General features: G+C 43.9%; 1 protein-coding gene across 5 annotated transcripts in view; it reads left to right on the top strand.

The window, feature by feature from the left end:
- The window catches only part of LOC116946079 (caskin-1-like), a 153,461-nt gene that overhangs the window by 92,190 nt on the left and 49,093 nt on the right, over nt 1–12,178 (top strand). For 2 of the 5 annotated variants that reach the window (XM_076069826.1, XM_032960915.2), the window contains exons 11-12: nt 386–514; nt 7,598–7,696. The exons of 1 other annotated variant lie outside the window; for it this stretch is intronic. In XM_076069826.1, coding sequence (XP_075925941.1) covers nt 386–514; nt 7,598–7,696 — 228 coding nt within the window. The remainder of the gene's footprint in view (nt 1–385; nt 515–7,597; nt 7,697–12,178) is intronic. 2 more of the 5 variants (XM_076069828.1, XM_076069827.1) reach the window with 2 other exon arrangements.

Below are 12,178 nucleotides of genomic sequence, written 5' to 3'. Positions count from 1 at the left end.
CTTTATGTCGAATGACTCCAAATCCTGAGTCTGCTTTTGCAAAGAAGGTGTTAATGTGTGCGTCTAGCGCTGTTCACCTGTGTGTTACGTGGAAATGTAATATTTGTAAATATGATGGCCAGCTCTAAATAGCTCGTAATCAATGCAACAGATCTGAACGCACGGACGGAAATCCCCGGCAATCCATTGTGAAAGGTCAGCATAATGATCTGTGAGCTTTCATAACATTTTTATTTCGTACGATTTCACCCACGTGTCTTTGTTCACATCTATCATTATTTTTTATAGTTTTATATTCATGCTTTTTCTTTTCCCTGGTGTTTATTTTTATTTGTTTTGACGTCTTCAATTTTTGTTTCGTTGTCAATGGCTGTCCCATCCTCAGCGCACGTGAGTCCCATGAAGTGCCGTCATCCTCCACAGCCCGTCGCCGTGGGCGCCGGTAACCACGGCAACCCCAAATCTCCCAGCATTCCCTGCTGCGTAGCCAACGGCAACACAGCCGTGCGGCCAGGTACTGAAGCGGCGCAAAGGGTTCTGGGGTCGGTGTGAAAGGAACAAACAGACAAAAGCATGTCAAATTAAACGTTCAATTTCACAGTATAAGGTTACACGTTGGTTTTCACATGTGTGCACGTGTACGTGTTTTTTTGTTGTTTTGTGCCACCTGCTCTCTCTGCTTCCTGAAATGGCCTGCGTGAACGAGCACACTGGGAAACGTCTCGATGAGAATTCACGATGCCCGCCGTTTGGTTTTCAGCTACGATGTCATGCCAACAAATCGCCTCTGACTGTTTAAAATTCCTCCCCATTCCGAGGGTATGGCCAACACAACCCTGAGAGCCCTCTAAGCGTAAACACGGGAGAGAGATTTAAACCGTAATTTGCTGTTAGTGGAACGATGCGAGTTTAATTGGCACTCGCATAAAAAAGCCAACTTGTATTGGAGAGCTGGAATTTCGCCCATATAAAACTTTTTACCGCCATCATGGAAGGTTCCAAGGTTTTTTTTTAAACATATATGTAAATATATAAATTAGATTTCGAAATGGAAACCTGAATAATTGGTTATTATTATTTCACTTCTTAGCCATTTCAGAATGAGCAGGATGACAAATGTACATAGTCAATGGGGGAAATGTAACAGTATATGTGAATGTGCGTAATCCGTTTGATACATATGCTTAACATTTATATAATATTTTCGAGGAACATTCCTCACAAGAGCTACAAGAGATCCTCGTCACTTAATGTTATCCCTCAATCATTTGGTGGAGCTGCAACATTTATATTGAACTTTACACATGGGCTATGAAAAAAAATCTCCCCCGATGCATCCGATCTAGATCTCACCAATGTTGAGCCTAGTTTGTAATTGGTTGGAAGACCACCTGGGAATACCAGGTATTATAGGTTCATGAGACTGCTAGGAGATGGCAGTAGATCATTGGAATCTTGAATATATCCGTGCAGAGCTTTTGGGTGGGTTTTGGTGTGGATGCATGGGTTTTCTTAGGGTATTCCAGTTTCTTCCCATTTGCCAAAACGAAGCCCATTCATATAATTGTCCAAACACTCCGATGTCCAGGACCCAACTGAAAAATAATCTTGAGACTCATTGATGATTTCCCTGGGTACATAAAGGACATCGATAGCATTCTTATATGATTGGGGAAAGTTAAGTTATCGGACACGTTATATTTACCCGAGATGGTCGAAAATGAAACGATGTGAATTATAACTGTGCACACACTTGCAAGTTATAATGCATAAAACATGGTTGCTGTATGTTTAACATTATATGTACAAATGTGTATAATTTTGTGATAAGCTATACAAATATATGTTTGTGTTGAGGGCTCCGTCAACTTTATAATGACCTTACTGTCACACTCCATGAGAGGTGACCTACTTGGTTGACTGAGGGGGATCAAATTTGCGTGTTTAGCTTGAGAATTAAAGCAATTTAGATGCTCAGACTGAACCTGCCCTATGAGTGGAACTATTTTGGGGCCCCAATTTTGAGGTTTTGATTTTGTCAACGTTTTAAGTTATGAGCAAAGACTAAAACAAATATATGCGTGCCAAATTACAGCATTCCCAGCCCTTTAGGACAATACCATAATTTACATCAGTCGGTTGCTCAGTTAGACCATCCACACGTACAAATGCGACATAAGTAGACACGTGCCTGTAAATTCCGCAACACTGCTCGCGAGACGAGTATTTTTTTTACATCACGACAGTCGAGAGAGAGGGAGATATCTTCAGGACATATTCCGACCAGCATATTCAGACAGGCCTCTATTTATTATATATCCATTTGTTTAGGAAAAATGAATGCCAAGTGAATTAAATAAGTTCCTACGTTTTAAGTTAATTCCTTAACATTTTCACAGTGTTTTATTCATGCATTTTTTTAAAAATTTCATCAGCATGAGATCCCAAGGCTGTTTTGGCTCAACTGGACCTACTGTTCGCGTTTACACACAGCTCCTTTGAGTCTGTGCGGCTGAATTCAGCTTTGTTGGGCATGCGGCTCCGCTGCCTGATGGATCCCAGCCATGGCTGATGCTTGCCTTTTCCCGAGCTTTGTATTTGTCTATTTACCCGCGTCGTGGATGTGAGCTGAGTGAACTGGAGCATGGTGAGATGTGGGTCAAACACCGTGCCTTGAGCCCCTAAACCTGGGTTCGAATCTTGGCCACGATGGACATTTCCACTTTGTTCACTCGGACTGAATGTTAGACTGTATGTATCTATGTTGAACTTCTTTAGCATCGTATGTAGCCAGCCGCGCTAATCGAATGCGGTGAGGCTTTGCGATCGTCGGTATGCGCAGTGAAGAGACAAAGGTGGATGGGGATATACTCAGGGTTCGAACAATTGATCGATTTATCGATTGATGTCGATTCTTAATCTCATGATACCATGCATCGATTGTATAGGGTAACGGGTTCGTGTCACCGTACAGCCACTCTCGAGAGGCCACCGTTCGCCACAATTGGTTTTCTTTCATTGAAGCGCGACCTCAAATCGATGAAAATTCATCGAAATGCCAGCGGTGGGCCACCCCTTGCACGGTGCGTTTGGTTTGGTCCGCGCCACTCTCCCGTGCACACTGCTGGTTTCCAGTGACTCGTTGATGCACCTCTACTGGACATCTGAGAAGAAAAGAGCTTTGTGGTTCACCGGATTCCTCCTCCCCCTGCGGTCTAAATAAAGATTATGATAAAGATTCTGAGTAGGTGCTCACTCGCAACATTTTCCCAACATTCCATAGATTTTTAAGTAGATCTTTAAAAAAAAAACCCGTTTGTATGCAAAACGTGTTTTTTTACTTTTGTCATGTGTCATTGAAAATACTCTGTTTTTGTTTTTGTGAGTTGAGGGCTGGATGGTGATTTTTTTTCGTTTTTACAAGAACCTGGTACGAAGCGCGAGCGATAAAAAAAAATCAAAAGGGGGCGCTCAAAATTCCACGGGCAGGAGCCCCCCCAAAGCACAGTACTAACAGGCTGGGGTGTGATGGGGGGGGGGGGGTGCTCGCTACTGGTGATGGTGCATTTTAATAAGAGTGACAGTTCATTGCAGATCGTTTCTTTTAGTGTGTTGTGTTATGATAGTAAGGTCCTGGGTCTCTCTCGCCCGCCCCCCTTCACCAATCTACGGGAAGCAGTATTGTCTTGTATGGGAACATTGTTCTAATGGCCAACAAGGATTTTGGGTGGGGGGGGGGGGCATCTCTTCAACGGTGGATTGAAAATGGGTTGAAAATAATCAATATTGATCATTGGTGCAGTGTCAGTCGAACACATACATCTCTACAAACAGCAGAATGCTCAGAGAACATTAAAGAGTATATCTAAACAGAGATAACTTCTGAAAAGCAAAGCCTAACTTCTACATTTGCTTGGGGTGCAAATACTGTATGTGCTGTCCTTGTAATATAATTATTGCGTTTCAGGGTCGCGATTGTGTTCAAAAATTGGTTATTTTGATCAATGTCGGTGAATGTAGCAGCCTGCAGTGGCTGGATGGGTCCCTTGAACACATTGCCTGCAAAAAAATGTGTGCTGTCCCCATACCTGCTTTTTTTACATGCGCAGTTCGATGCATGTATTGTGAGCTTTTACTCTGAATGACTTTGTGCTTGGGCTTCCATTGCCACAGGAAGGGGAGCACATGGCTTAGAGGACATACACAACCGGGTCAAAGACATCGTTTTGACTTCATAAAAGTAACTGCACTAGGGGGGTAGGACTCGTCGCTCGAAGGGAGGATGGCCTGTGGGCAAGAATGAGAGCAGAGTGTGCAGCCAAAGGAGGTAACGGGCCCAAGAGGCTGTCTCTCATGGGAGATGGAGTGGTTAAATTGAGCTAGTGTGGAGGCGCTAGACCAGGGGCGGGGAACCTTTTTTTTCTGCCAAGGGCCATTTGGATATTTATAGCGTCATCATTCGCGGGCCATACAAAATTATCAACTGAAAAATTTGCCTGTTATATTTGGTCAAAACATTTAATTAACTCGCCCCTAATGTGATGGGCTGGAACTGCTTCTCTTTGGTGAGGCGCGTGGTGATGTTAGCCGGTATTGACGATATTGCTACTCGCAACTGCTTTTCCAGGTTTGCTCCTAGATGTAGTGAATTCGAGTCCCGCCCGCGGTTGCCTTGGCAGGGCCACACCAAATGATTTTGCGGGCCTCATACGGCCCGCGGGCCGGACGTTCCCCACCCCTGCGCTAGACGGATTGTTACGTTGCAGGGCAATGAGAGATGCCTCGAAGAGGCCTTCATCCAGCAGTGGATTCATTATAGCTGAATATGATGATGATCGTGATCGTGAGCTGAACGAACAATATAAGGCGATTAAGCAGTGCATCATTCCACCCCTAAATGTGTCGTAAGAAATCATGAATAGGATAAAACACTCAGTGTTCCTACGGGAGTAACAACAGGAAAGAGACATACTGCGTTGGCAATCTTGTAATGTGTAAGTTTCATTTCGAGAGAGTGACTCTTGTTAATGAAGACTCAATTAACTTTACATTTCGCTGGTAAAGTAGTGCAGACAGATCCCTTTGAGAATTTGCTTTGTAATGGGTAACTGGTTATTTTGTTTTAAAAGCTGTTTGGGTGCCTCCAGATAAAAAAATAAACTTTTTGTTTTGTGATTTTAAAAAAAAAGATAATTTGGGGCAGGATCATGTGAAACGTAACCATGAAGCCTTTGGCCCAGCGAGTCTGTCTCCATTGTTCTATCATCCAATTTCTAGATACCTCTCGTATTACCTTTTTATTAAAGCATCACACATAAATCTTGACTTAAAGCTTTCGTGACTGCAGGAATCAATATTCTTGGAGCCTTTCGGCAAAGTCACGTAGACAGGTTCAAAGAAAATAACAAAATGACAAAAAATCACGACGTTTCGATTGCGACACACGCGGTCGTCATCAGGAAAGGCGGTGACGACCGCTTGTGTTGCGATCGAAACGTCGTAGTTTTATGTTATTTTATTTTAACTTATCTACATGGCTTTACCGAAAGACCCAAAGAATAAGCATCACACATGTTTAAATGTTTAAGAAACACATGTACAAAAAACCTAAAGTTTAGCTTTTAGGACTAAATATTGCTTTATTTATTTTCGTCCTTCCGAACAGTAATATAACTTCACAGTTTTCCCTCCTATTCCTCCGAATATATATAAATAATAATCACAAGTAAACAAAGTACATTCGTCACCTAATAGTATTTCAGCCAAATATTGATGAAAAATGCAGCATTTCATTTGGCGATGCTTCACTGGTAGTGATGCACAATAACAAATAACAACAGACTCAACACTATTAAATTGTCTTAAAATTATGAATATATAACTTTGGGCATTGGTCCGTAATAGCAAAAGAGACAGTCCAGAGAGATAAGAGTGACAACTGGTTAGAGACTGAACTGTGTACTGATCAGAAATAAATGTTAATACGTTTCACGACGAACCGTTTTTTTTTTATTTGCGTGTGAATAATGAACTATTATTAGACGTTGACTCGCAGACAGACCCTTCAATAATATAAAAATACATTGTTTTATACTCATATATATTTTTTATTGTTTTATATTTTTATTATTTTATTGTTTGCCTTCTACGTGACTTTACCGAAAGAACCAAGAATATGAATCCCTGCAGTCACGAAAGCTTTAAATCAACATTTTTGATTGTCATTATTGAAGGGTCTGTATATTTTTAAATTATTTTATTGTTTCCCTTCTACGTGACTTTACCGAAAGAACCAAGAAAATCAAAAATATATTATTAGGACGTGAACCTCATTTGCGTTGAAGGTGAAATGAGTCGTCCGGGATAAGGGAACACTTGATGGGATCTGAATCGAAGTGTGTCTGAGAAATCAACTTGAGCAGAAAGCGTTCCCTCTTAACGCGAGAGGCTCGATGCTGCTGCTGCTGCTGCTGTGCGCGCGAGTTCCAAAGAGACGTTCCATGTCGTGGCAGAGACGGGAGATGGCACAATATGAATACAGCGCAAATGAAATGAGACGGAAAAGAATAAATAGGCGGCTTCTGTCACACGCATTGCTCCGGCTATTGCAGGATTGCACGAGCAGTAGTTTCTGTGCTGTCACGAAGACCGTATTAACCCTTGGACGGATTTTTATCAAGACGAATGGGACCTCTCACATTGCAGTCGCACGTGTGCACCGTTCTCTACGAGCCGCTTCAGCTGTTGTTGGAGACACAATGCAATGCCGATGCAAGGGACACGCTTTGCCTTCGTTCTTTCGGAGAATGCATCGCACAGATCCTTGTATGTACGTGTGAACGGAATGGAGGACGCATTATTGCATGTTCGTTTTAGGATATTTTTACTTAGTGACATAATTGTAGGTGCGTGGCTCTTGTTAAACGTATCTGTTAACAGTCCTGTGTGCGTGTGTGTCTTTGTGTTCGTGTGTTTGCACGTGCGCGCGCGCGTGTGTGTGTGTGTGTGCGTGCATGTGTGCATTGGCCAATTGCTCATGAGTCTCCTTGCATGCCTGCTCACGTGCATACTTGCACATGCGTGCATGCGTCTATGCGTGCGTGTGCATACACACATACCTGTGCGCGTGTGTAAACATGCATTCAACGCGAGTGTACACCTGCCGATGCATCCGTGTGGCCATCCTACCTGCTCACCTGACTACCCCACCTATGCGGTTGTCTGTTTATCTGCAACCGTCACACCCGTCCATATGCCCACCTACATTGACCATCTCACCTGCCTTTCTGCTTACTCTTGTCACCTTCCCCACCTATCTTCCCACCTGCATTAACACCCCACCCACCTATGTGCTCACCCACCTGTACGTCCCTCCAATCTGCTTACGTCTGCCCACCTTCATGTGACCGACTCAACTGCCTGGCTATGAACCTGTGCGACATGCTACCTGCATGCCTGCCCGCCCACCTGCCTGCCCGCCTGCCTGCCTCCTGGCGAGCGAGTGTGCGCGTGCGTCTGCGTGTGCGCGCGTGCGTGTGTGTCTGCGTGTGTGTCTGCGTGTGCGTGTGTGTGCGCGTGTGCGCGTGCGGGCGGGCAGGCTCCCCATCCATCCAGCGGGTGGCGGATGGGGGCGGCTCCGCACAGCCATCCCCCTCCTCCAGTGAGGACATCTGGGTTCTGCGGAGGCCCCTGTCAGGTATCGAAGGCCACCTCCTCCACTGTTACGAACCTCCCGATTCCCACATTTGTCAAGCCATCCTCCATACCATCGGTCCTCCTCCACATGAAAGCATTGGCGTACGAGAGCGCAAACAGATACGGTTTGGCATCGGTTCTGTACGTTTACGGTAAAAATAAACGTGGATTTTTACCTGTAAACGCACAAACGTGTCCCTTTGATGTATTGAAATGAAGGACGTCTTAGTCAACCTGAATTGGTGCTTCCAGATGTATCTACATGGAAAAGGGTGTTGACAATGATGTCTACAATGGCAAATGAGATTCCCGCCTCAAAAGGAGCGCTTGATTTGGTCATCAATCACGTCCTTGCAACATCACCATCTCGAACGTGCACCGCCAATTGGAAAAAAAAAATATTTCATGCCAGGTTTCCAATCCCATTTGCTTGTTCGAATAAGTGCTGCCCATTAAAATAAAAAGTTGGTTGGAAAATTGGCAATCGCACAATCGAGATACAATTTGGCAAGCGATAATGTATATAGCATTATAAGGGCTGCAGAGGAGTGCAGCAGTAAGTTCTGTTCTGTATGGGTTACCTCTGGGTTGTCCGGTTCCTTCCATAGAGGCTAACCCCCCTTTTCCTGATGACGACCGCTTGTGTTGCGATCGAAACGTGGTTTTTATTTAAATTTTAGTATATATTTTTTATTTTAGTATTTTTCTATCTACGTGACTTTACCGAAAGAACCAAAGAAAAGATCAGAGTAGACACCATTTGGAGACTGGACTTTACATAATGGGGCTTGTTAACAATTACATGTGAAATGTTTCCTGATGAACCGTTTTGAATTCGGCATTTGCATGTATGTTGAACTTCTTTCGCACCATACGTAGCAAACCGTGCATAGCTACCTATTCGTAGCTATTGAGTACCAATTCCTTCAAATGTCGCACTCGAATTGTAGATGTTGCGGGTTTATTCTCCAACACACAGGTGTGCTGAACTTGTAACGAATTGGCATGTTCTCTTGATGTGACAAACCTCACTAATTGGCTGTGTCGGGTGGTGGCGGGTTTAACGACACAATTATATTCATGTTATCTAACCCAACAACATCTATTATGGGTAATCGTTTCAATCCTTCGATAAACAACATTTTTATTTGAAATCAACTTATTTGCATTAAAATAAAAAATCATAAAATGTCGCTAGCACAAAGCATTATGTGTAGAACTGTTGCATCGAGGTCAAAGCATAATGCACAGATGTGCTGCATTCCTAGGCCCAATTTGATTTTAATAGGAATAGGCAATATTTAAAGAAATGTAAAAGGGTGACAGGGAACAAATTGTCCTGCAGCTGCTTTAAATTCCTCACCTTGCAAGAAGAGGGGTACAGGAATTTACGGGGGGTGATTTACCATCGAGTTTTATTTGCGTATCCAATTTGACTTAGAAAGCAAATTTGCTGGGTAAACAAAACGTGTGCACCTTAAGGATGGGTTTTTGGTCCGCGTAGTCACTCGTTGCACCGTTCCCTGGCTGCATGGGGAAGCGTCTGCTTGCTCGTGTTATCGCTGGCGTTTTACATTGCACTGTGTACTAGCAAGTCCCTGTGGTTTGTGTATCTGTTTGTGTATCTGCAATACAAAGATACACAAATGTATATCTGCAATACGCAGGGACCTGCAATACGCAGACACACAAATGTTGGCCGTACTTGTGTCGCTCCTTCCGTTATGAAAAAATGTTAAGGGATTACTTTTTTGATAGCCAGATTTCAGAATCAGAATATTTTGTTTTATACTGGAGGAATTCGATTGGCTATGAAACTCTTGTTTTTTTCTCACACGTCCAGTTTGATGGGTGGGTTTTCAGGACAACTCGCATCATCCCCTGTGGCTTTAGGCTAACTGGTTGGATAGTTCTTGTCCACTGAGGAGGTACGTTGGCAGGACGTATCCAACTACCTCTTCATTTCATCATTGCTTTTGTTACTGAAATCTCCCATCGTTGGAGGTTTCCACCGTCGCTGCATACGCGACGGAGCCAGAGAATCTGTGAAAATGGTGTTGCCGCAGGGTGTAGTGATGTGTGCAGCAGGTCGAAGCGTGAGCCTCTCTTGGTTATCCCATTGAATGGAGTCTGATATACTGAAATGATGGGCTGTCTTCTGTTATTAAGCGAGGACATTTTATTGCTGGATGACAATGGATGTAACGGTGTAGCGCGACACCCATAATTTTCACGTTATGGGGAGTACGAAGGCAGTGGTGCACATACTCGAGCCGGGCACCCGAGCAAACGGGATTATTACATCTCGCGGTATTTTCCAGGTAAAATATTTTAATAATAATAAAAAAGAAAACCTTGGCAACTTTTAGTGTAATTCCTGGCCACAACTAAAATCGGTGATGTGTGAACGTGTCCGGGATCCCGTCTAGGTTAACTCAGCCTTAAATGTATACCTGGCATTAACATCACCATGGGGGAGACAAAGGCGGTTGGGCGTGGTGCTGGCCACCCACCCACTCGTGTGCCGTGACAGCCTTGATGGGTGCTCGCTAAAATCAGTTGCCACAACAGTCTCTGTTAAAGGCAATTTTGGGGAGCTTTATCTTTGTGTGTCTACCTGTGTGTGTAAGGGGGAGCGGTAGTGCAGCGGTTAGCGCGCTGTGCTACGAACCTGGGAACCGAGTTTGATTCCCGCTCACGGCAACACCAGTGACGAATATCTGAACCGGTCATGAGCCTCCCCTAGGTCGACTCCGCCTTAAGTGAGTACCTGGTGCGATGTGTAAATGACGCCACTAGGGAGACAAAGGCGGCCGGGCGTGGTGCTGGCCACCCAACCTTACGTGTGCTGTGCCAGCCTTCATAGGTGCTCGCTAACAGCACTTGCCCCAACAGTCTGTTAATAGGCAATAGAGGGGGCGCGGAGGTCCTAGTCTCTGTCATATATAGAACGTTTGTCACAAGACTTGCCGCTAATTGATTCATTGATGGAAATAGAACAGTACACTTATAACGTGTCACAGTAATTGACCCCTTATCGATCTCTAGCAGAGAGGTGCGGTGGGAAGTCATTGTGTGCGAGCAATTACACTTGAGCTGTTCCACTCAGCGTTTTGACCGTATAAATTCGCACGAAATTGCACATTGTGTGCTTAGGTCACATTGTGACTCGAGAGACGACAGCGGTACAGTACAGCAAATGTGCACTGTGAACCTGCATGTGCAGACCGTTCTTCCCATTGCTGTGGCCTCACGTGTGTAGGGTTTCTCCGGAAGGAAACCAGAGTACACGCTTGCACAACATTAAGGCGCTGGCCAAGCAGTCCAATGTGAGACCTGCCCCCCACCTCGTCTAAGCTGCTCTGATTCAATGTTACTGTTACAACGAACAGTGGCCGAGGTCAATGTTTTAACAATTGGGTCCACCCTCGCTTTAGATTGACATTCTCGAGAGAGTTTTTTTTGTTTGTTTGATCGCGTAAATATATATAAATGTCACGTAGAATGAGAATAAAATAATAAATTGATAAAATAAAATAACACAATAATATTCTCACGACGTTTCGGCCACAACACAAGCGGCCTTCATCAGGTGAAGGGACGAGACTGTCTGGTAGGACAGCGCTGGAGTGAAAGAGCCACGTTCACTCCAGCGCTGTCCTATCAGACAGTTTCGTCCCTTCACCTGATGAAGGCCGCTTGTGTTGTGGCCGAAACGTCGTGAGAATATTATTGTGTTATTTTATTTTATCAATTTATTATTTTATTCTCATTCTACGTGACTTTACCGAAAGAACCAAAGAAGATGAATCATTGCAGTCACGAAAGCTTTAAATCGAAATATATAAATGTGTCGTTAAATTCCACCACCACCCGACACAGCCAACTAGTGAGGTTTGTCACGTAAACAGAACGTAGCAATGTGTTACTAGTACAGCACACAGGTGCTCAGATTGTAAATGAATAGTAATTGCTGCAGTCACGAAAGCTTTAAATCAAGATTGTAAATGTTGTGGCTTTGCTCTCCAACACACCGGTGTGCTGTACTAGTAACGAATTGGCCACGTTCTGTTTACGTGACAAACTTTACTAAGTGACTGTGGTGGGTTTAACAACACATTTATATATTTATGCGATCTAACCCATAAAACAATATTACGGATGATATTGGTCGCGAAGCAAATGTTTTTACCATTCTATAGAGAATGTGCGTATTAAATGATGTTTCTGAATCCAATGAGATGAGGGTTCTACATCGAATGAGACGTGGCTTCTGAATCATGCGAGTGGCGTGTCGTGTCTGACAACACTGACATCGAGAACCACAATTTACTTTTATGAAGTCAACCACGACGAGCAACCATTTATTACAACCGCATTTATGCAGAGTCAACCACAGATACAACCACAGTCAACCAGAGTCAACTTGGGCAGCCGCAGCTAACCATTTGTGTCCTAAATGACAAAGGGCTGTAGTTGTAAT

This window comes from Petromyzon marinus, chromosome 26 (genome assembly GCF_048934315.1).
Source record: "Petromyzon marinus isolate PM22_M1 ecotype Great Lakes invasive population chromosome 26, UKy_Petmar_22M1.pri1.0, whole genome shotgun sequence".
NCBI classification, from domain to species: domain Eukaryota; kingdom Metazoa; phylum Chordata; class Hyperoartia; order Petromyzontiformes; family Petromyzontidae; genus Petromyzon; species Petromyzon marinus.
Note: the sequence above shows the minus strand (reverse complement) of the source record. Positions and strands in the feature narration are given on the sequence as shown.